General features: G+C 35.2%; 1 protein-coding gene across 1 annotated transcript; it reads left to right on the top strand.

Moving 5' to 3' along the window:
* The first annotated feature begins 3345 nt into the window (after positions 1-3345).
* LOC100951484 (olfactory receptor 56A4-like) lies at positions 3346-4388 on the top strand. Its single transcript, XM_003781020.1, has one exon. It carries the CDS (start codon positions 3447-3449, stop codon positions 4386-4388), a length of 942 nt encoding a protein of 313 aa, XP_003781068.1. The 5' UTR covers positions 3346-3446.
* Positions 4389-24222: the final 19834 nt, after the last annotated feature.

The raw sequence follows: 24222 nt of genomic DNA, 5'->3' as shown, positions 1-24222 counted from the left end.
TGGGGTTGTTGGTTTTTTCTTGTAGATTAATTGAAGTTTTGCATAGATCCTGGTTATTAGACTTTTGTCAGATTCAAAATATGCAAATATCCTTTCCCATTGAGTAGGTTGTCTATTTGCTCTGGTTATTGTCTCCTTTGCTGTACAGAAACTTTTCAGTTTCATAAGATTCCATTTGTTTAGTATTGCTGTTGTTGCTATTGCCATGGCGGTCTTCCTCATAAAGTCTTTCCTCAGGCCAATATCTTCCAGTGTTTTCCAAATTGTTTCTTTGAGGACTTTTATTGTTTCATGCCTTAGATTTAAGTGCTTTATCCATCTTGAATCAATTTTTGTGAGTGGAGAAAGGTGCAAGTCCAGTTTCAGTACATGTAGATATCCAATTCTCCCAGCACCATTTATTAAATAGGGAGTCTTTCGCCCCAGTGAATGCTCTTGTTTGGTTTATCAAAGATTAGGTGGCTGTAAGTTGTTGGTTTCATTTGCAGGTTTTCTATTCAATTCCAAATATCTATGTCTCTATTTTTGTGCCAAAACCATATTGCCTTGACCACTATGGCCTTGTAGTATAGCCTAAAATCTGGTAAAGTAATACCTCTGGCTTTGTTTTTCTTACTAAGGACTGCCTTAGCTATATGGTTTTTTTTCTGATTCCATACGAAATGCAGAATAATTTTTTTCCAAATCTTGAAAGTAAGATGCTGGTATTTTAATAGGGATGGCATTGAATTGGTAAATTATTTTGGGAAGTATAGACATTTTAACAATATTGATTCTTCCAAGCCATGAACATGGTATGTTCCTCCATTTATTGATGTTCTCTGCTATTTCCTTTCTTAGGGTTTCATAATTTTCTTTATAGAGGTACTTTACCTCTTTTGTAAGGTATATTTTTAAGTTTTTCATTATCTTTGGGACTATGGTGAAGGGAGTTATATCCTTAATTAACTTCTCCTCTTGGCTATTGTTGGTGTATACAAAGGCAAGTGACTTGTGGACACTGATTTTATATCCTGCAACATTACTGTATTTTTTGATGACTTCCAAGAGTCTTGTGGTTGAATCTTTGGGGTTCTCCAGGTATAAGGTCATATTGTCAGCAAAAAGGGAGAGTGTAACCTCATCTGCTCCCATTTGGATACACTTGTCTTGTGTAATTGTATTGGCTAAAACTTTCAGCACAATATTGAATAGTAATGGTGACAGGACAACCTTGTCTGGTTCCAGTTCTAAGAGGAAAAGCTTTCGGTTTTACTCTGTTCAGTAAAATACTGGCTGTGGGTTTGTCATAAATAGCTTTGATCAATTTAAGAAATGTACCACCTATGCCTATACTCCTCAATATTCTAATTAAAAAAGGATGATGAATTTTATCAAATGCTTTTTCAGCATCTGTTGAAATGATCATGTAGTCTTTGGTTTTACTTCTGTTGATATGGTGAATAACATTTATAGATTTGCGTATATTAAACCAGGCTTGCTTCCCAGGGATGAAACCTACTTGATTCTGATGTGTAACTTTTTTGATGATAAGCTGTAATCTATTGGCTAAAATTTTATTGAGAATTTTTGCATCTGTATTCACAAGTGAAATTGGTCTGAAATTCTCCTTTTTAGTTGGGTCTTTACCTGGTTTTAGAATCAAGGTGATGTTTGCTTCATAGAACGTGTTGGGGAAGATTCTTTCCTCTTCAATCTTTTGGAATAATTTCTGCAGTATAGGAGTAAGCTCTTCCTTGAAGGTTTGGGGGAAGAGAAGATCAGACAGAGAAGGATCGAGGGGATGTAGGCAAAAAAAAAAAAAAAAGACTAATTCTCACACAAACTGGATTTAATTTTGATCAACATAATTACTTAAACATCAATTTTTAATTCAACATGTCAATATGTTGTTTATCAATTGTATCCTTATTTACCAGTGAAATATGTCTGTAATTTCCCCTTTATAATAATATATTTTTTCTAATTTTACTATCAAGGGTATCCAGACTAGGTAGAATGATTTTGAAGTATTTCTATTTCTACTGTCTATAAGACTTGGCGTGATCTGTTTTCTTTTTTTTTTTTAGCAATTATTTTTTACTTTTATTTATATATATTAGTCATCTTTCTTTTAGACTTTGGTAAAATCATAATGAGGAAAAAATTTTTTTGCTATTTGTATTTTGTCTTGTGTATTCTGTAAAAAACAAGTAGTAAATGATTATGTATTCAAAAAAAATTGCATAGTTCTTGTTAAAGCTATATTGATAGGTACTTTCTATTTTGATTGCTGATATAATGCTGTCTTTCTTTTTCTAATATTATTTTGTAATTCTTTTTTATATAGGAATATAATTGATTTTGTATAGTTATTTTGAAGTTAGCTATATTGCTGAATTTTCTATTGTTTTTGGTAACTTGGTAGCTCGGAAGTAATGAAATTTGTATTTTTTTCTTTTTTACAAACTATTGGGATTTTTAAGTTATCATAATTATACTAGCTAGGATCTTCAACTTTACTAGGAGTTGTGGTAATGAGTACACTTATCTCATAATTGATTTGTAGAGAATGCTTTTGTTTCCTCATAAAATTGATATATTTGTCCCAATGTTATCTTCAATGATTATGTCAATGTTTTGCCTATAGTTGATGTCTGTAAATATTCATGGAATAAAGGAGCCTGAAATAAAAAACAAACAAAAAAAAATTTATTTTGATGTGTGACAAAAATTGAGAAAAACTGTTTTCTTAGCCCATCTAGTAAATTAGGACACCAATACTTTCTTAAAGGATCCTATAGTTAAATATAATTTTATGACACATTATTAATTTTAGATTCACCTGTAAACTAGTGAGTAATTCTGGTCTATGGGATATTTAATTAGTCATTTTAATTTGTGAGTTTAATTGGGAAAAATTTTTGTAACCTTGTGGTATGTTTTAGTGGAGTGAATATTGTCATCCCTTTCCTTCTAAACCTTTGGTCTAGTCCATTTTATTTACTTTTCTTAATTTTCTTTAGAAATAATTTGCTAAGCTCTCTTTCATTTGTGTTAATATTTACCAATATATTTTTGCCTTTATTTAGGATTGGTCTTCTGTATCTCATTAATTTTCCAGATGGGACTGTGATAACTAATATTTTGACAGCTTTGTTTTTTATTGACCTAATTCCTATGTCTTCTCACACACAAACCCATGTGAAATTTCCTCAGCTTAAGATTTATTTCATGATGTATTATTCTTTAATATTTTTTAAATAAAATGAAATAATGAATATAACATTCTTGGTTAAATGTCAGTGATAATGGTGATGGTGATTTAAAAACTTCGTTGGAACAAGTTAACTGCTCCAGGGAAACCCAAAGTCTACTACATCTAGGACCCATATTTTCTATGTTAATATACATTCCTTCTACTTTTTAAGGTACTTTGGATTTCCAGATTGATTAGGATTCTCTACATGGCATCACCCAGCAACCACTCCACTGGCCTCATCTCTGAATTTTTCCTCATCTGCTTCCCCAACTTCCAGAGTTGGCAGCACTGGCTGTCCCTGCCCCTCAGTCTTCTCTTCCTCCTGGCTATGGTGGCCAACACCACCCTCCTGATCACCATCTGGTTGGAGGCTGCTCTGCACCAGCCCATGTACTACCTGCTCAGCCTCCTCTCCCTGCTGGACATGGTACTCTGCCTCACCGTCATCCCCAAGGTCCTGGCCATCTTCTGGTTTGACGTCAGGTCTATCAGCTTTTCTGCCTGCTTTCTTCAGATGTTCATCATGAACAGTTTCCTGACCATGGAGTCTTGTACATTCATGGTCATGGCCTATGACCGCTATGTGGCCATCTGCCATCCCCTGCGGTACCCATCCATCATCACTGAGCAGTTCGTGGTTAGGGCTGCCATCTTTGTTGTGGCCCGAAATGGACTTCTTACTATCCCTATCCCCATCCTTTCTTCCCGACTCAGGTATTGTGCAGGGAACGTCATTAACAATTGCATCTGCACTAACCTGTCTGTTTCCAAACTCTCTTGTGAAGACATCACTTTTAACAGGCTCTACCAGTTTGCGGTAGGCTGGACCCTGCTGGGCTCTGACCTCATCCTTATTGTTCTCTCTTATTCCTTTATCTTGAAAGTTGTACTAAGGATCAAGGCTGAGGGTGCTGTGGCCAAAGCCCTGAATACCTGTGGTTCCCATTTCATTCTAATTCTGTTCTTCAGCACAGTCCTACTGGTTCTGGTGATCACCAACCTGACCAGGAAGAGAATTCCCCCAGATTTCCCCATCCTGCTCAACATCCTGCACCACCTCATCCCTCCAGCTCTGAATCCCATTGTTTATGGTGTGAGAACCAAGGAGATCAGGCAGGGAATACAGAAACTGCTGAGAAATTTGTAAGAAGTACAATGATTGAGACCTGAACTTGGAAACAGTAATTGATAATGGGTTTTAATTTTAATGATTAATAGAAAATTTAAAACTTCTGCAGGAATAATTTTAGTTTTTGTTTTCTTCAGTGTTTCAGTTGATTATGGAGATCTCAAAATCTTGGCTTCTGCTTTTCATTGCACTGAATTGAGCCCTATTTTTTTTGTATTCTGGAATTACCTGGAAGTTATTCCAGTGTTTATCTAGTGATAGAAAATTGTTAAGCTATAATTATAGGACCTTAGAGTGTTATGATTTGTGAATTAAAGAAGAAATGTTATTACAGTTATTTTAAGTAAAGCTTTTCAATCTCCTGACTTGTTTATTATGCACATACATATAGATGTATGTGTTTGAGCTCTTGTTTCTCCCTGACAAAACTCCCCCTGGTTTGTACTATGAATGGATCTCTTGTGAAGATATATGCGCAATATGTGACAAATCTAGAACTTTGATTCTTATGTGGAGTGAATGAAATGTGCCATTCACTTCCTGCTCTATCTCTAGAGATCTTGTTAATTTTCTTATCTAATGTTACTACTCCAGAGTAAGAATTTCCTTTAGTTATTTACTTCTTCCTTATGATTTAAAAAATTTTTAAGGCAATTCATATCTAGGGGTATGTTTTGTTTTAAGTGAAACTCTATGTCTTTTTTAAGTTTTCAGATATACTTTATCAACATCTGACTTCATGCTATTTTATTTATACCTGACTTTTCCATCAAATTTTCACACCATCCTATATTCCTACCCTTTCCTGATTATCTTAGATATATAGCTAAATTATCTTTCCCATCCTAAATTCAGCTCTGTTGTGGCAATCTTCACATCCTGTCCTAGTGCCAGTATAGGTTCCCATTGGATCCAGGCACTTCTAAATTAGTGAGTTTATTGAACAAGGATAAGTTGTTTCACTCTTTACATTTTTCTATCCTGATCATGCTCTGGAAATAGTGTGGAGTAGATGTTGACTATTTCCTAGTAAATGTATTGTTACTAGGAAATGTATTTTCCTAGTAAATGTATTGATTTACATTAGTACTCAGGCCCCCTTTTGGAAGGTAGGTAATTGAGAACTTCATCAATAATATAAGAGTCATTGGAGAATGTCTCCTAATACAGCTAATATATGATGAATTAATTATTATTGGAAGACTGATAGCCTGATTTATCAGTTTTAGTATTATATTTTATCAAAATAATAACTTTTATCTTTCTCTTCTCCATTTTACAACTTCAAAGACCAATCCTACCATATTACAAAGTTTATCAAATATTTTTCCATTCAGTCATCTTTCTAGTCAGCTCATAGCTCAGTTTTCCAGGTTATGCCCCTCATTTTTTCTTAAAATGTATGCTCAATGATCTTCTGTCATATAGAAAACTAATACTAATCTCTTCATTTGAAAAGCTATGGCTATCCTACAAGTCTCAGTTTAAACTACACAATGTCTTCCTTTCTCACCCAAGAAATTAATCTGACTATCTTGAGTCATGTGTATATATCCTTTTGATACTAGATTATAAACTCCTCTGAGTGTGGTAAAGAGTTTTCTTCATCTTTTTAATTTTATATATTTTACAGATACAAATAAAATATTTTACATATTTTAATTACTTTGGGTAAATAAAAGTGAATTATATATGCACATCATGGTGCTAGGAAACCTGTATATCCACATGCAGAAAACTTAAACTAGGTGCCTATCTCCTGCCATATACAAAATCAAATCAAAATGAATTAAAGACCTAAATGTAAGACGTGACACTGTGAAATTATTTAAAAAGAATTTTGGGGACTGCTTCAGGACATTGGTCTAGGAAAAAACTTCTTGAGAAGTACCCCCAAAGCATAGGCAACTAAAGCAAAATTGTACAAATGAGGTGACATCAAGCTAAAAACATTCTGCACAGCAATAGAAACAACCAAGAAAATAAAGAGACAATCCATAGAAAGGGGGAAAATATTTCCTACCTACTCATCTTACAAGGAACAGATAACTAGAATATATAAGGAGCTCCAGATACTTAAAAAGAAAAAATTAAATGATCTGATTAAACAATGGACAAAGAATATGAATAGACATTTCTCAAAAGAAGACATTCAAATAACCAACAACTATATGAAAAAATGCTCAGCATCATTAGTCATCATAAAATGAAAATCAAAGATAACATCTCATTGATATCTCCCCCCATCAACAGATGAATAGGTAAAAAAAATTGTGACACATATATATACACAATAGAATGTTATATAGCTGCAATAAGAATGAAATGACTTTTGTGAAAAAGATAAACAATAACAAATGCTGGTAAGGATGTGGAGAAGAGGGAACACTTGTATGCGATTGGTGGGAATGTGTATTAGTGCAGTCACTACAGTAGGAAGGACGGTTCCTCACAAAGCTAAAAATAGAGTCATCATATCACCCAGCGATCTAATTGGTGGGTATGTATCCACAGGAGAAAAATTCAGTATATTGAAAAGATATCTGCACTCCCATGGTTATTGTAGTACTATTTACAATAGCCAAGATTTGGAATCACCCTAAGCACCCATCAATGGATGAATAGATAAAAAATTTGTGGTACATATATATACACAATGGAATATTATATAGCCATAATAAGAATGAAATCCTTTCATTTCTAACATCATAGATGTATAGAACTGGAGGATATTAGGTTAAGTAAAATAAGCCAAGCACAAAAAGACAAATCTTGCATGTTCTTACTCATATGTGGGAATCAAATATTAAAATAATTTGTCTTATGGATATAGAGAATAATATGATGGTTACCAGAAGCTGAAAAGGGTAGCAGGGAAGGGGGGTAATCTGGGTATGGCCAATGGATGCAAAAATATAGTTATATAGTTGGAAAGAATGAACAATACAGTAGAACCTCCATGGAGTTGACCACCTCCTTATATTGAATAACTCCTTAAATTGACCTGAATTTCAAAGATTGGACATGCCCCTCATCAGTATAGAAGGCCTAATCCTGTATGTTGGCCACCTTCATATGTTGACCAGTTTGTTATAGTACCTTGGGTAGTCAACTCACAGATGTTCTACTGTATTTGACAGCAAACAAAATGAATATAATGAACAATAAGTTAGGGAATATTTTGAAATACTTAAATGAGAATGTTCCATGGACTGATGAGAAGAATGCATATTCTTTAGCTTTGGAATAGAGTGTTCTATATAGGTCTGTCAAACACAGTTGTTTGAGGGTCACAATTAAGTCCCTTGTATCTTTGTTTAGTTTCTGTTTATAGGATCTGTCCAGTTCTATAAGAGGAATGTTAAAGTCCCCTATAATTTTGGTGTTATGGGATATCATATTGCTCACACTAATTAAAGTTTGTTCCAGAGATCTGGGAGCATTTAAGTCAAGTTCATGGAAATTAAACAACCTTATGCTGAATCACAGTTGGGTGCTGGAAGAGATAAAAGAGGAAATCACTAACTTCTTTGAGAATAACAACAATGAAGACACAAGCTGCTAAAACCTGTGGGATACAGCAAAAGCAGTCCTGAGAGAAAAATTTATTGCTTTAGATGCCTACATCTAAAAAATGGAAAGAGAGCACATCAAAAAACTCACAAACTATCTTATGGAACTGGAAAAAGAAGAATAATCTCAGCTTAAACCCAGTAGAAGAAAAGATACATCTAAAATTAAATCAGAGATTAATGAAATTGAAAACAAAAAATCATTCAGAAAATTAATGAAACTAGGAGTTGGTTTCTTGAAAAAAAATAGATAAACCTTTGGCCAGACTAACTAGAAATAGAAAAGTAAAATCTCTAGTAACTTCAATCAGAAATGATAAAGGGAAAATAACAATTGATGCCACAGAGATACAAGAGATTATCTATGAATACTACCAGAAACTCTATGCCCAGAAATTTGACAATGTGAAGGAAATGGATCAATATTTGGAATCACACCCTCTTCCTATACTTAGCCCAGATGAAATAGATCTCCGAACAGACGAATTTCAAGCACCGAGATCAAAGAAACAGTAAAAATTTCCCAAGAAAAAAATGTCCAGGTCTAGATGGCTTCACACCAGAATTCTATCAATTCTTCAAAGAAGAGTTTATTCCCATACTGCAGAAATTATTCCAAAAAATTGGGGAGGGAGGAATCTTCCCCAACATGTTCTATGAAGCAAACATCGCCCTAATACCAAAACCAGGAGAAGATCCAACTATCAAGGAGAATTTCAGACCAATTTCACTAATGAATTTACATGCAAAAATTCTCAACAAAATCCTAGCTAATAGATTACAGCTTATCATCAAAAAGTCATACACCATGACTGAGTATTTTTCATCCCAGGAATGTCATGCTGGTTTTGACACGCAAGTCCAGAAATATAATTCACTGTAACAACAGATGCAGAAACAAAGACCATGTGATCCTCTCAATAGATGCAGAAAAAGCATTTGATAAAATCCAGCATCCTTTTCTAATTAGAACAGTGAAGAGTATAGGCATAGGTGGCACATTTCTTAAATTGATCGAAGCCATTGATGGCAAACCCACAGCTCATATTTTACTGAATGGAGTAAAACAAAAGTTTTTCCACTTAGAACTGGAACCAGACAAGGTTGTCCTCTGTCACCATTACTATTCAACATAGTGCTGGAAGTTCTAGCCAATACAATTAGGCATGAGAAGGAAATAAAGGGCATCCAAATGGGAGAAGAGGAGGTAAAACTCTTATTCTTTATTAATGATATGATCTTATACTTAGAGAACCCCAAAGGCTCAACCACAAGACTCCTGGAAGTGATCAAAAGATACAGTAATGTCTCAGGATATAAAATCAATGTCTGCAAATCTTCCTATATGCCAGTAGCAACCAACACGAGAAGCTTATTAAGGACACAATTCCCTTCATAGTAGCTTCAAAGAAAATGAAATACCTAGGAATATACCTAACAAAAGAGGTGAAGGACCTGTACAAGGAAAATTATGAAACCCTAAGAAAGGAAATAGCAGAAGATATTAACAAATGTTCATGGCTGGGAATAATCAACATTGTTAGAATGTTTATACTTCCCAAAGCAATCTACCTATTCAATGCCATTCCTATTAAAATACCAACATCATACTTTTAGGACTTGGAAAAAATAATTCTTCCTTTGTAAGGAACCAGAAAAACCCCATATAGCTAAGGAAATTCTTTGTAATTAAAACAAAGATGGAGCATCATCTTACCAGACTTGAGGCTGTACTACAATGCCATAGTGATCAAAACAGCATGGTACTGGCACAAAAATAGAGACATAGATATCTGGAAACAAATAGAAAACCAAGAAATGAAACAAACATCTTACAGCCACCTACTCTTTGATAAACCAAATGAGAACATACACTGGAGGAAAAAAATTCCTATTTAATAAATGGTGCTGGGAGAACTGGATATCCACATGTGAAAGGCTGAACCTAGATCCACACATTTCTCCACTCAGAAAAATTGATTCAAGATAGATAAAAGGCCTAGATTTAAGGCACAAAATGATAAAAATCCTCAAGGAAAGCATGGGAAAAACACTTGAAGATATCAGCCTGGGCAAAGACTTTATGATGAAGACTTCTGTGACAATTGCAACAACAGCAAAAATAAACAAATGGGACTTAATTAAACTGAAAAGCTTTTGTATAGCTAAGGAGACAACAACCAAAGCAAACAGACAATCTGCATCTACTCAGAAGAAAAAATATCCTTTTACCATAAGGACACTAGCACTAGACTGTTTATTGCAGCTCAATTTATAATCATCAAAATGTGGAAATAGCCTAAATGCCCACCAATGCATGAATGGCTTAACAAGCTGTGGTATATGTATACCAGGGAATACTATTCAGCCATTAAAAAAGATGGAACCTTTACATCTTTTGTATTAATCTTTTATATTCCTTCCTGGATGGAAGTGGAACACATTATTCTTAGTAAAGCATCGCAAGAATGGAGAAACAAGAATCCTACGTAGGCACTTCTAATATGAGGACAATTAATGACCTAGTACATGTGGGGAGTGGAGTAAGGGGAGAGTAAAGAGGGAAGAAAGGGGGATGGGGGATCAATGTTTGTAACATACCTTTTGGGGGTGGGACACAATTATAAGAGGAACTTCACCTAATAACTGAAATCAATGTAACCTGGTTCAAAAAACTAAAAACAAACAAACAAAAAGACTAGGTTTCTCAAGAATAGGTTGCTCACCCCATAAAATACTATATCATGACCCTTCTCATTTTAAGAAATTTACCCTGAGAGAACTGGAAGAAACAAAATTTACTAATTTTCTAACTAACTAATGTCACTGGGAAAATCAATGAAAAAAAAGTTTTCAGAATGGGTGAATGACAGATATCCTGTTAGTTTATCACATCCCCTCCCCAGTCCATCCCCACTCTCCAGATAACCAGGTGTGGATTAAAGATTGGAGCCTGAGCCCACTGAACCCATGGTAAAAAGGCCCCTACTTGGTGATCCTGTCCACACCAACAACAGTAAAGGTGAATGACATCCCTGCCTAAATACATCACTTAGGTGTGAAACCAGCCAGCGATGCAGAGTGGACAGTCCAACGAGCATCCCCACCATCTTATGTTGAAAAAACAGACTACAGCCCTGCCACAGTCACATACTGGAAGCTGGCTTGTCTATGCACAGCAGAAGCTTGATGATGGGCAGCAGTGGCATAGGACTGATTACTGATTCTTTACTTTGGACTTTTTCATCTTCTTTCTTTAATCCTAGGTGTAAGACATGATGAAGGTTATGAAAAATGTATCTAAAAGTCAACCCAAACTACACAAACTGTCAAAATTGTGTTATTAGTTTACTCTTATTGTAGGGTGACCAGACGTCCCGCTTTTGGCGGAACAGTCCCGCTTTTTAACAATTTGTTCCATGTCCAGCGGCGTTTTAAAAAAGGCCCGATTTTTGGAAAGAATGCACGAACAGGTGGGAGAACAGGAAGGGAATATACTGGCTGCCATGTGGCTATTTCACCAGAATATGAGTTTTATATTATTTTTGTTAATTTTATAATGTTAAACTGTAATAATAACAAATAATTGTTGAGAAGTCATTACTGAGAACTGCTTATCAAAGTTTGCATTGTTGTCAGGCCCTGCCCTGCCCAGTCCCCTGCCCCGCTCCCACTCCCCCCACCCCCGGCCATGTTGTCCCGCTTTACAAATGTTAAAATCTGGTCACCCTATCTTATTGGGAATATGCATGAAAGCCGGAAGGTACTTGCATATATAACACCCAATATCAGATATGTGTGCCCCCTAGTGGGCCAGCTGTTTACTACAATCCTTCTGAATCCCCACAGCAAACTGAACTTGCTATGTGGTATACTAATATCCCTAGAAAGGCAATAACTCAAGTTATAACAGAAGGAATATCTAAACAAATAACAAAAATCATTAATAATAATTTTGTAATATATACAGACATATGTCTTTTTATGTTTTTAATATTATCTAGATATTTCCATGTAGAAATACTATGTATTTCTGAAGAATTATTTCTGTGTATTTCATATTTTGTATTGTCATGTTAACTTTAATTCTCTAATTGTTAATGGTATACAATGGATATTTGTATATTGAACTTAAAAAATCATAGAATATGGTAAATATTAATACAAAAACTAGACAAATTTTATCTTTTGTCATATCCGTCATAATCCAATAAGTTAATTCCTTATGATTAAAATTTTCTTGAACATAAAAATAAATAAATAAAATATTTAAATGAATGGATTTGGAATGTTCCTAACACAAAGAAATGATAAATACTTGAGCTGATGATACCTCAAGTACCCTAATTTGATTAATTAGCATTGTATGCCTGTATCAAAACATCACATGTGCTCTATAAAACTACACAACTAATATATGCCTATATTATGAAAAAATATTATACAAAGGCTGGGTGCTGTGGCTCACACCTGTAATTCTAGCACTTGTGGGTGGATTGGCTGAACTCACGATTGGAGACCAGCCTGAGCAAGAGCGAGAACTTTTTTCTAAAATAGCCTGGTATTGTGGCAGGTGCCTGTTGTCTCAGCTACTCCGGAGGCTGAGGCAAGAGATCACTCAAGCCCAAGAATTTGAGATTGTGAGTTTGAGAATGTCACAGCACTCTACTGAGGGCAACAAAGTGAGACTCTCTGTCTTAAAAAAATATATATTATACCAAGTGGCTATAAAGTGCATGTGCAATTTACTATGTGAAACTATTTTAAATTGTGCAAGAATTTTATGTCCACCCTGCATATAGAAAGTAAAAAAGGTAAATCTTATAGAAGTAGAGAGTAGAATGGTGCTACCAGAGTCTTGGGTGATTAGGGACGAGGAAAGGGGTTGTTTGATGTTGGTAAAAAGACACACAGTTGCAATTAGATAGGATAGATAAGTTCAAGAAATCTATTGTATAGCATGGTTACTATAGTTAGTAATGATACATTGCATCCTTGAAAAACCCAAAGAGAGCAGATGTTAAGTGTTCCCATCTGAAAATGATAAGTATGTGAAGTAATATATTTGTTAATTAGCTAGATTTAAGCATTCCACAATGTGTATATACTTCAAAACATCATGTTATCTGACAATTAAAATAATTGCTTTTATACTTATTTGCAATACATCAAAAACATAAAAAATGGAGGACATGCTTTCTCATTTTATACACCATAGATTTTAGAGACGTAACGGCCTTGTGCCATGTGTCACTCTTCGTCTCCAGTGCAATTCCTTAAATTTTTTTAAATTAAATCATAGCTGTGTACATTAATGCAACCATGGGGTAGAATGTGCTGGTTTTATATACAATTTGAAATATTTTCATCAAACTGGTTAAAATAGCCTTCATGGCATTTTCTTAGTCATTGTGTTAAGACATTTATGTTCTACATTTAGTAAGTTACACATGTCCCCTTGTAAGATTCACCATAGGTGTGGTCCTACCAGTTACCCTCCCTCCACCCACCCTCCCTCCTCCTCTCCCTTTCCCCTTTCTCCATATTCTTGGGTTATAGCTTTCATATGAAAGCTATAAATTAGTTTCATAGCAGGGCTGAGTACATTAGATACTTTTTGGACATGAAAGATCTATAAAGAGAACTATGAAACTCTAAGAAAAGAAATAGCTGAAGATGTTAACAAATGGAAAAACATACCATGCTCATGGCTGGGAAGAATCAACATTGTTAAAATGTCCATATTACCCAAAGCAATATACAATTTTAATGCAATTTCTATTAAAGCTCCACTGTCATACTTTAAAGATCTCAAAAAAAATAATACTTCATTTTGTATGGAATCAGAAAAAAACTCAAATATCCAATTTCTTAGTTTTTATCCATCCTCTTTCATAAAGTCTTTCTTGTTTAAGGCCCATAGTACTGTGCTGCTGTACCCTCAATTCTCCTTGTTTTAAATCATATATTAGAATCTTAGTTCTAGAATCTTAGTCTAGTTTAAATGGATTCAGACTAAAAGCACTATTCTTCACAATAAAAGGGTAGGGGCTGTCCATGAACAGAGAATAGCAAAAAAATTAGATATCTAATCATCCATTAAGGGATGTACAAAGTACTCCACTTGAGAAGCTATGCACTAACACAAGCATCTCGTCCACACATTGAAGCAACTTTGGAACTCTATTTCTGGAATGGTCATCAGAGCTGTCATTGTACGAAAGTCCACAATTAAGTTTACAAACTCATCCTAGAAAAAGTGCTGCATACCCCATTGCTGAATATCATTACAATCACCAGACGACTGAGGGGAGTACTTCGAAGGTGATTATAGTGATATTCAGCAATGAGGTATGTAGAACTTTTTCTGGATGAATTTGTAAACTTACTTGTCTAACCTTCATATATAGTATAATAGAAATGTGTGTTATAAGAGAATACAGTCCTGGCTTGGCGCCCATAGCACAGTGGTTATGGCACCCAGCACATACACCAAGGCTGGCAGGTTCAAAATTGGCTGGGCCAGCTAAACAACAATGACACCTGCAATGAAAAATAGCTGAGTGTTGTGGCAGGCACCTGTAGTCCCAGCTACTTGGAAGCCTGAGGCAAGAAAATTGCTTAAGCCTAAGAGTTTGAGGTTGCTGGGAGCTGTGACATCACAGCACTCTACCGAGGGTGACAAAAAAAAAAAAAAATAAAGGAATACAGTCCTAAATATTTGATATCTCTTTCTATTACAAAAACAATCCAATTGTGAAATTTTAAGATGCTCTCAGAGAAATTCTATAAGCTTCTACTTTCTTTTTCTTTATGTATTTAAATGCACACTTCTCTACTTCACCTTTGGAAGTGTGTGGGTTTGTGTAATAAGTGTGGAGGCTTAGGCAGGTAGGTACGTTTGTGCAGGTGCAATACTTGAAAGAATGGAGACCTTGAAGACAGGAAACCCAGAGCATCTTTGTATCTTTTGATCTATAGGAGAAGCAATGTTTTGATTATGGCAATTTTGTGGACCCAGCCATGAGCATAAGGCAGTGAGAAATTGAGAAGTCATCTTCTAGCTGCAGGCCATTGATTGAAAAAGATATTATCTTGGGAAAAATTTTACATAGGTGTCTTTGTGAAACATCTGTTCAAGGGCTTAATAGAAATAATACTTTGTGTTAGGTTTTTTGTTCCGTGGCTTATACAACAGAATGAAAATACACCTCCCAGATATTGGTCATTGAGTATCCAAAGTCACTGAGATCAGAAAGATGTAATTGTTTTAGAATGTCTGTTGGTCAGCCTAGGTCTGCATTATATCTGCATCTAGAAAAGAGACTGAATGGAAAGTCTGGAGTAGGAGGATTATTATTCAATTTTGCCTGGAGATATAAGTATCAAGATTTCTTTTTCTTCCCTGTGATAGAAGACAGGGGCTCAAAAATTGGTAAAACTTTGCCATTTTTTCTCATAAGCTTTGAGAACTCTGGGAATCACAAGTTTTCACCATCACTGAGGATGGTGGGAGTGACTCTAAGATCCATAGTTCCAGGCATACAGATAAAACTGTGAGAACATTGTTATTAGAGCATTTTATTTTTTATTTCAAAGTATTTCAGGGGTACAAATGTTTTTGGTTACATGGATTGTTTTTGTAGTGCTTGAGTCAGGGTGATAAGTGTACCTGTCACCAGATAGTGTTCTTTGTACCTGTCAGGTAGGTTTTTTTTTTTTTTAGACAGAGCCTCAAGCTATTCCCCTGGGTAGAGTGCCATGGCATCACGCTCACAGCAACCTCCAACTCCTGGGCTCAAGCGAGTCTCCTGCCTCCGCCTCCCAAGTAGCTGGGACCACAGGCGCCCGCCACAACGCCCGGCCATTTTTTGGTTGCAGCCGTCATTGTTGTTTGGCGGGTCCGGGCTGGGGATTCAAACCCGCCACCTTAGGTGTACGTGGCTGGCGCCTTAGCCGGTTGAGCTATAGGCGCTGAGCCAGGTAGGTTTTTGCCCAGCCTCCCCTTCCCTGTCCTCCCTTCTTTTACTCAGTTCTCCCATTGAGTTTTACTTCCCTCTATGCATATGTGTAGTCCTTTGTTAGTTCCTATTTATTTATTTATTTATTTATTTTTAGGCTGTACAACCCCCTGAATTATTTTAATATGCACATTATTATTCAGGTTAGTGAAAATTAAATGAAGGAACACAGAGAGTAAAGAAATACTTTCTAAAGAATGAGTCCCAGGTACAAAGAGAATGTAGATAATGTGCACAGGTGTAATTGTGGGTGTGTTGGTGTTTTATACATATGTTCAGGCTATATTTTTAAGAATTTATATGACATTTAATCAAGATAAATGGGTAAAATTAAAGTTATGTTTTTGATTATTTTGACTATTGAATAACTAACATTGATCATGTCCATTCCTTTTTTCCAGATACACAAAAGTATACTTTCCTTTTCCCGTTTAAGATGAGCATGTCACCATTAAAAATGTCTTTTATTTTCAAGTGGGAATTAAACTTACAGCCAATACCTTTCTACTTTTCTTCCACATCTTCAAACTCTTTCTGGATCACAGGCCTATGCTCAGTGACCTCATTTCCTGTCACCTGGATCTTACTCACGTAATTTTGCTTCTCATCATGGTGTTCATGATGTCTATGGACTTCTGGGAGTCACAAGTTTTCAGAATAACTTCAAGTGCAGGGCATTCTTCTACCTGAGCAGGGTGAAGAGGGGCCTCTCATCTGTACCACCTGCCTCCCAAGCATGTTCCAGGCTTTCACTGTCAGCCCCAGCACTTCCTGGTTGGAGAGGTTTAGATACAAACCTCTAGGTCATATTATTCATGTTTTCTTTTCTCGTAGGGTTACTCAGTTTATCTTTGAGTATTAGCCTGAATTCTTCACCATGGTTTCTTCTAATACGTCCCAGAGAATGTGCTAAGAATTAGTAAGTACTGTTCACTTTCCCCCACAAGCTACATTTTCTGGAGCCTCTCTTTCATGGTGCCACACTTACAAATGTCTCCTTTGTGGAATTATGCTGCTGTCAAGTACATACATAGTAATTCTCCTGTGTGAGCATCAGAAGCAACTCTAGCACTTTCACAGGTCCAGCCTCTCCACAAGATCCTCCCCTGAGAAAAGGCAACTCAAACTATCTTGCTGTTGGTGAGTTTCTGTGTACTGGGTGCACAAGATTATCTCTCCCTTCTCATTCTAAATGTGTGGCCTTGAAGTCCAGTTTCTTTGTAAGTGATTTTATCCAGTGATAAAATTAAATTAATATCTCACTTGGTGGGAGAATACAGTTTTTTCCATCAATATTTGTAGGAGTATCATACGTTACTTCATAGTGTGAACCATTTCTCAGCTTCTGGGGTGTCCTGGTGTCTTCCCTATAAATCTCCCAATACCTGCAGGTCTAGTGTCAACAGAGGCTTCATCACAGACACCTGAGCCATCCTGGAAATGCAACGGTGGAGATAGCACCCGGCTTGGTGCCGGCCACAAGAGATAAAGTAGTTAGTTTCAATTTAATAGTGAATACATATGGTGTTTATTTTCCATTATTTAGGTACTTCATGTAGGATAAGTGTTTTCAGTTCCAGCTGGATTTTTGCAAAAGGCATTAAGTTATTCTTCTTCATGCATGAGTGATATTTCATGGTATACATATACCACATTTTGTTAATTCACTCATAAATTGATGGACACTTTGGTTGATTCTCCATTTTTTGCAATTGTGAATTTTGCTGCAATAAGTATTCAAGTACAGGTGTCTTTTTGATGAAATGACTTCTTTAACTTTGGGTAAATACTACACAAAGTGATTTACAGATTCATTGCAAAATACCTCACCAAAATACCAATCCTAATCCTGCCTTAACTAGACCAGTTCAAGCACAAGTCTACTCAACTTTAGAAATTAGATTGACCAGTGTTCTCATCACTTAAGCGAATGCTAGCCTTTTTCTTTCTTTGTTTCCTAAAATTAGACAAACTCTTCCTCCAGTCAAAGCTTAAAGCTCTACAGAAGTTGGCTGTATGTGGCTGGTTTTATATCTGTATTTTCTGTTCTGTCCCATTGATCTGTATCTCTATTTTTGTGCTGATACCATGCTTTTTTGGTTACTATAGACTTGTAGTATAGTTTGAAGTCTAGTAATTTGACACCTCTGGATTTGTTCCTTTTGATCAAGATTGCTTTGGCTATCCAGACTCCTTTCTGGTTCCACACAAAGTGTAGAATTATTTTTTAAAGATTTGCGAAATATGACTTTGGGATTTTGATGAGGATTGCATTGAATCTGTAAATTGCTGTGGGTAGTATGGACATTTTAACAATGTTGATTCTACTAATCCATGAGCATGATATGTTTTTCCACTTGTTTGTATCATCTCTCTTTTCTTCCTTCAGTTTTTTATAGTTCTCTTTGTAGAGATCTTTTACTAAATAGTTATTTTTAGTTACATTTTATTGATATAGGACATATTCTTAAGTTTTCTCAGTGTCTAATCTTCCAAATTATATCCAGTTTTTGCTAACAGAAGTGACAAAAAATTTTATTTAGGTTCAAAGGGGTAATTTAATACCATTAGGGAGACAATTGAGAGTCACTGAAAACAGGGAATTGGTTGAGCACCTAACTCAGAGTATGGTTGATAGCAAGCAACCCACAAGAGTAAGTATAGTAGTCACCTGTATATGTCCTGGAACAACTAACACTGGTATTTAAATAGATGAATCAGAGACTGGATGGCTGAGTGCTAGTCTATAAAATATGTAATACAGATAGAAAATTATATAGAAGATAAAGTTAAGTTTGGTTGTATTATGCATTCTAGAGTAAGTTACTAAGTGATGCTGGCAAATCACATCAAAAATACTATGGGTAAAAAAAAAATACTATGGGTAAGAGAGAAGGATTGATTGGACTGATCCTCTGTAGGCTGTTCTTCCAAAAATGAGGTTAGCCTTCCATAAAATTAGTTACAGCTAAATACTGAAGGATATTGATTTTGGTAAAATGATAAGGTAGTAGACCAAGCTGCAATGTATCATTGGAATACTCATCTATAACTGATGAACCAATAAATGGATTGAGGTTTTGGAAAACCACTTGGTACTTTCTACTAAGGCTGAAATTATGCCGTTCTTATCACCCAGTAAGTACATTCTTAGAAGAATATGAATGTCTTTCAAACAACATGCACAGAAGTGTTCATAATAGCTTTATTATAATATTAAAAAACAGGATAAAACCCAAATATTTATCCAGAATAATTAATTAAATTTAGTATATTGATACAATGGAATACTATACAAAAACAAAAAGTAACAAACTGCAGGTATAAGCAATCACATGATCGAATCTCATAGGTCTAATTTCAAATGAAAAACCCATTAAAACACACATATAATATGAGGCAATTAACATAAAATTGATAAGCTGATCTGTAGTAATAAGATCAGAAAAAATAATGAACTCTGAGAGTTAGTGACTTGTGGGGACATGAAAACCTGTCCTGTGTTGTTGGTAGTGCCACATATTTTGGTCTGGGTGGTGGGTACATAGGTTCAGGGATGTCCATAGGGTGTGTTGGTTCCTAGGCAAATATTCTTTGTAGGGTGCTTTACAAGATAAACATCAAATCAGCACACAGGACTGTTCTGGAAGCCCAATCTCTAGTAATCCTAAAAAATAAATACTGTACCATACAGTGGCATGAACCTGCCCTCTAGACCACAAACCTAGAATCAGGACAATGTAAAGGGCCTTGAACAACTGCATATGCTCATGTACTGGAGTGTGTTCAAATTCATGAATGCAGCTGAGGGTACGGAAATGTCTCAAAGGGAGAGCCTGGAAATAGAATACAGGAATGGAGTACCCTGAGTTTAGGGATAGGTGGCTGGTCCCAGTAACTGAAAGGAACATAGAAAATTTCAAGGAAGATATCCTAAAGTATAGGACTTGAATCATTTATACATTTCTAAAAATCCATCAAGCTATATGTGTAAGATTCTTTCACTTTACCATATATATGTTATACTTGATTTTCAAAGAATAAAATAATCAAATATTGTGTTTCCATGTTAGTAATGAGATATAATTTGATAAACACTAATAAGATAGATTCTATTTATCAAAAATGATAAAAAGTTGGTAAATAGATACTGTTTACCAAAAATCATAAAAACCTGAGAGTCATTAGGTAAGTAACCAGGAAGAGGTGCAAGTAGGAAAGATCTGGGTCAATCCATGAGCATGATCTGTTTTTCCATTCATTTGTGTCATTTGCTATTTCTTCCTCAGTGGTTTGTAGTTCTCCTTATAGAGATATTTTTCTGGCCTGATTAGGTGTATTTCTAAGAATTTTATTTTCTTTGTAGTTATTATGAATGGTTTGTGTCTTTGACTTGTAACTTGGCTTTACTGGCATATGCACGTATAGAAATGCTACTGATTTGTGTAACCTGAGACTTTGCTGAATTTATTTATCAATTCGAGGAGTCTCTTGGTGGAATCTTTGGGATTTTCTAGATTCAATATCATATCATCAATTCAAAGTGATTGACCCTTCTAGATATTGGCGTTGGTGAAAAATTATGACTAAGACCCCCAAAGGCAATTACAGCAAGAACAAAAATATGTGAATGGGACCTGATTAAATTAAAAAGCTTCTGTACAGCAAAGAAAATAATCAACAGAGCAAGCAGACAACCTACAGAATGGGAAAAAAATATTTGTAAGCTATATATCCAATGAATAGCTAATATAGAGTACATACAAAGAATACACACAAATCATCAAGAAAAAACCAAACAATTCTGTTATAAAGTGGGCAAAACATGTGAACAGAAGCCTTTCAAAAGAAGATAGACAAATGCCCAACTTCTTGAAAAAATGCTCATCACTAATCATGGAAATGAAAATCAAAATCTCAATGAGATATCATCTTACCTCTGTTACAATGGCTTTTGTTAACAATTCCAAAAACAATCTATTCTGGTGTGGATGCAGAGAGAAAGGAACCCTTCGACCCTACAGTGGTGGTGGTACTGCAAATTATACAGCCTCATTGGAAAACACTATGGAGATTTCTCAAAGTCTAAAAATACACATGCCATTTGATCCAGTAATCCCACTATTGAGTATCTATACAAAGAAACATAAATCATTTTATCAAAAGTCACCTGTACTTGAATGTTTACTGCATCACAATACACAACTTCAAAGATGTAGAATAACCCATATCCACCAATTTATGAGTGGATTAATAGAATGTGATATATTATACACACACATACATGCATACCTACTATGCCCACCCCTTATGGAGTACTTCTCAGCTGTAAGACAATGAATTAATAATGTATTTTACAGTAATTTGGATAGGACTGGAGAACATCATCCTAAGTGAAATATCCCAAGAATGGAAAACCAAAACCACAGCTAATCTCTAGTAATTTGTAACTAATTAATGGGCACACACCTATGGGCCACAGGAAGAAGGGAAAATCATTGGAAACTAGGAAGTGGGGAAGAGGGAAGTGGGTACCTAACAGGTATAATGAACACTATTTAGGTGATGGGCATGCTTATAGTCATGAATAACGCATTGTAAAACCTATTAATATAACAGAAGCATTGGTAGCCCTTAATATTTTGAAATAAAAGAGAAAGAAAAAGAATAGGTATTGGGAATTCCCTTGGCTCAAAGGAGTGGGGTGCTGGCCCCATATGCTGGAGGTGGCGGGTTTAAACCCAGCCCTGGCCAAAAAAAAAAAAAAAAAAGAATAGGTACTACAAGATGTTTGGTATATGATGAATGAATGAATATCTAAAGTGTGTGAAACTGAGAATAATTAGTGTCTAGATTAGAGCATTAGATTTGACTTTTGAGAATATAACTTACATGTATGGGAATTTGTCCATTAGGGGATATCCATTCTTGAGCATCTTAAGTTCAGTCAGTTTCTTTTTTCCCTATACATAGACTTGCATACACATGCATATGTATGTATATATGTATATTTACAGAGGGTGTCAAAAAATGTATACACATTTTAAAAAGAAAAAAGCTGTATTAAAATTATAATACTCAAGTCACACTTGAATTCTGTAATTACAAGAGATATGAGATACAATAAACTAGATAAAAATATAAAATGTTATTAGTATATATTTATTACAGATTTAATATGGTTTTTCCTTTATTAAAATGTGTATACATTTTTTGGCACCCACATACTGTACATACAGGATGCAAAAATGTGTACACAGTTTAAGAGATGTGATCTATCTATTACTTTTTGAAATTGAATTGAAGGTACCATTACTGGTCAAGTGTCCCTGGACACACTACTCACATCCATTTTATCTGCAATTTGTATCTTTTTGGAGAAAGATCAATTTTACTTCCAACAAGATCACTTAAATGTGTATATGTATTTTTGGCATCCCATATGTAATTATATATATATATATATATATATATATTTTCACATAGATATTACAATTTCATACAGAATTTCTACAGAAAGAAGACTGATTCATTTTGAACATTAAGTAACTTATGGGAAGAGCTCTATAGATCTAATGAGATCAGAAAGATTCCACAAAGAGTTATAGAAAAATTTTCTCAATGATTCATCCAAAAACATCCTTAAAAGGTTATAGATCTTTTAATTTTTATATTTCCCTTCAGTTTGTGATATAAGGTCATATGGAGATACCTCAGAGAACTAAAATTAGACCTACCATTCGATTCATCAATTACTGTACTAGGTATTTATGCAAAGGAAAAAAATACTCATGCTATCAAAAAAACATGTGCACTTAGATGTTTATTACAGCACAGTTCACAATAGCAAAGATGTGGAATCAACCCAGTGACTATCAATACTTGAGTAGATTAATAAAATGTGGTGTAAAAAAATACACCATGGAGTATACTACTCAACCATACAAACATAGGAAACTAATACCTCTTGCAACAATGTGGACAGAACTGGAGACCATGCTTCTAAGGGATAAGAATTGCAAGAATGGAAACCAACACCACATATACTCACTATTAAATTGGAACTACTTCAATACCCAAGTGAACATTTGTCAGTAAAACTCAACAGGAAGAAATCAGGTGGGAGTGAAGAGAAAAGGAGGGATAAATTCACATCTAATTGGTGCAAGGCACACTGTTTGGGCGAAGGACACAGTTACCACTTTGACTCAACTGTACAAAAGTAATTCATGTAACCAAAACATTCTTACCCCCATAATATTCAGAAATGTAAAAAATAAAATGTTGATAAATATTATGAATAAAAACAATTAAGCAATTACAAAAAGAATGAGAGACTCTATCACAAGGCATTCAAAGCCTATAGTCCTTGATGCACATATATATCAAATATAAAATTATATAAATTTGCAGAGTTACTAATCTGCAAAAGAAAAGGAACATTATGTTCCACATAATCTTGTCTACCAGACCTGTAGAGGTTCAACAGGAAATGCAGAGAAATAATCTTAATAAGATCTTTTAAAAGATTTCAGTATGTTTAAGGAGCACAAAGTTTAGAGTTACATGGATGAATTTTATAATGCTGAAGTCAGAGATTTTATTGTACTTATCATCAAAATAGTGAACACTATACCCAATTGGAAGAATAAAACCTTTTAAATAAGTAGTCTAGAACCTTACCTCTTCCACACATTCACAACGATGTTTTTGACATTAATCACATTATATGCTGTGGGTTGGTTGGTTGAGAAAATTATGAACTCAATAATACTAAAGTCAGAGTCTTTTTTTTCCTCTATAAGATTGTGTAGTTAAAAACTACAATTCCTGGCTTGGCACCTGTAGCTCAGCAGCTAGGGTGCCAGCCACATACACTGGAGCTGGTGGGTTCAAACCCAGCCTGGGCCTGCCAAACAGTGATGACAATTACAACAAAAGAATAGCTGGATGTTGTGGCAGGCACCTGTAGTCCTGGCTGCTTGGGAGGGGAAGGCAAGAGAATTGCTTACACCAGTGGTTCTCAAACTTTCTAAGCCATTGTCCTTTAATACAGTTCCTGTGAGTCGCAACCCACAGGTTGAGAACTGCTGGCTTAAGCCCAAGAGCTGGATGGAGGTCACTGTGAGCTGTGACACCACAGCACTCTACTGAGGGTGACATAGTGAGACTCTGTCTCAAAATAAGTAAACAAAGTATTGTGAAGAACTATAATTCCTTTGCCCTGGATTAAGATGCATATCTCCAGGGAGGTTTATG

Source organism: Otolemur garnettii, unplaced genomic scaffold (genome assembly GCF_000181295.1).
Source record: "Otolemur garnettii isolate 467f Iridium unplaced genomic scaffold, OtoGar3 scaffold00001, whole genome shotgun sequence".
NCBI lineage: Eukaryota > Metazoa > Chordata > Mammalia > Primates > Galagidae > Otolemur > Otolemur garnettii.
The sequence above is the reverse complement of the archived record's forward strand: the minus strand, read 5'-3'. Positions and strand labels throughout refer to the sequence as shown.

Excerpts from the sequence above, each read along its gene's own strand:
- LOC100951484 (XM_003781020.1), top strand. The coding sequence starts at position 3,447 with ATGGCATCACCCAGCAACCACTCCACTGGCCTCATCTCTGAATTTTTC.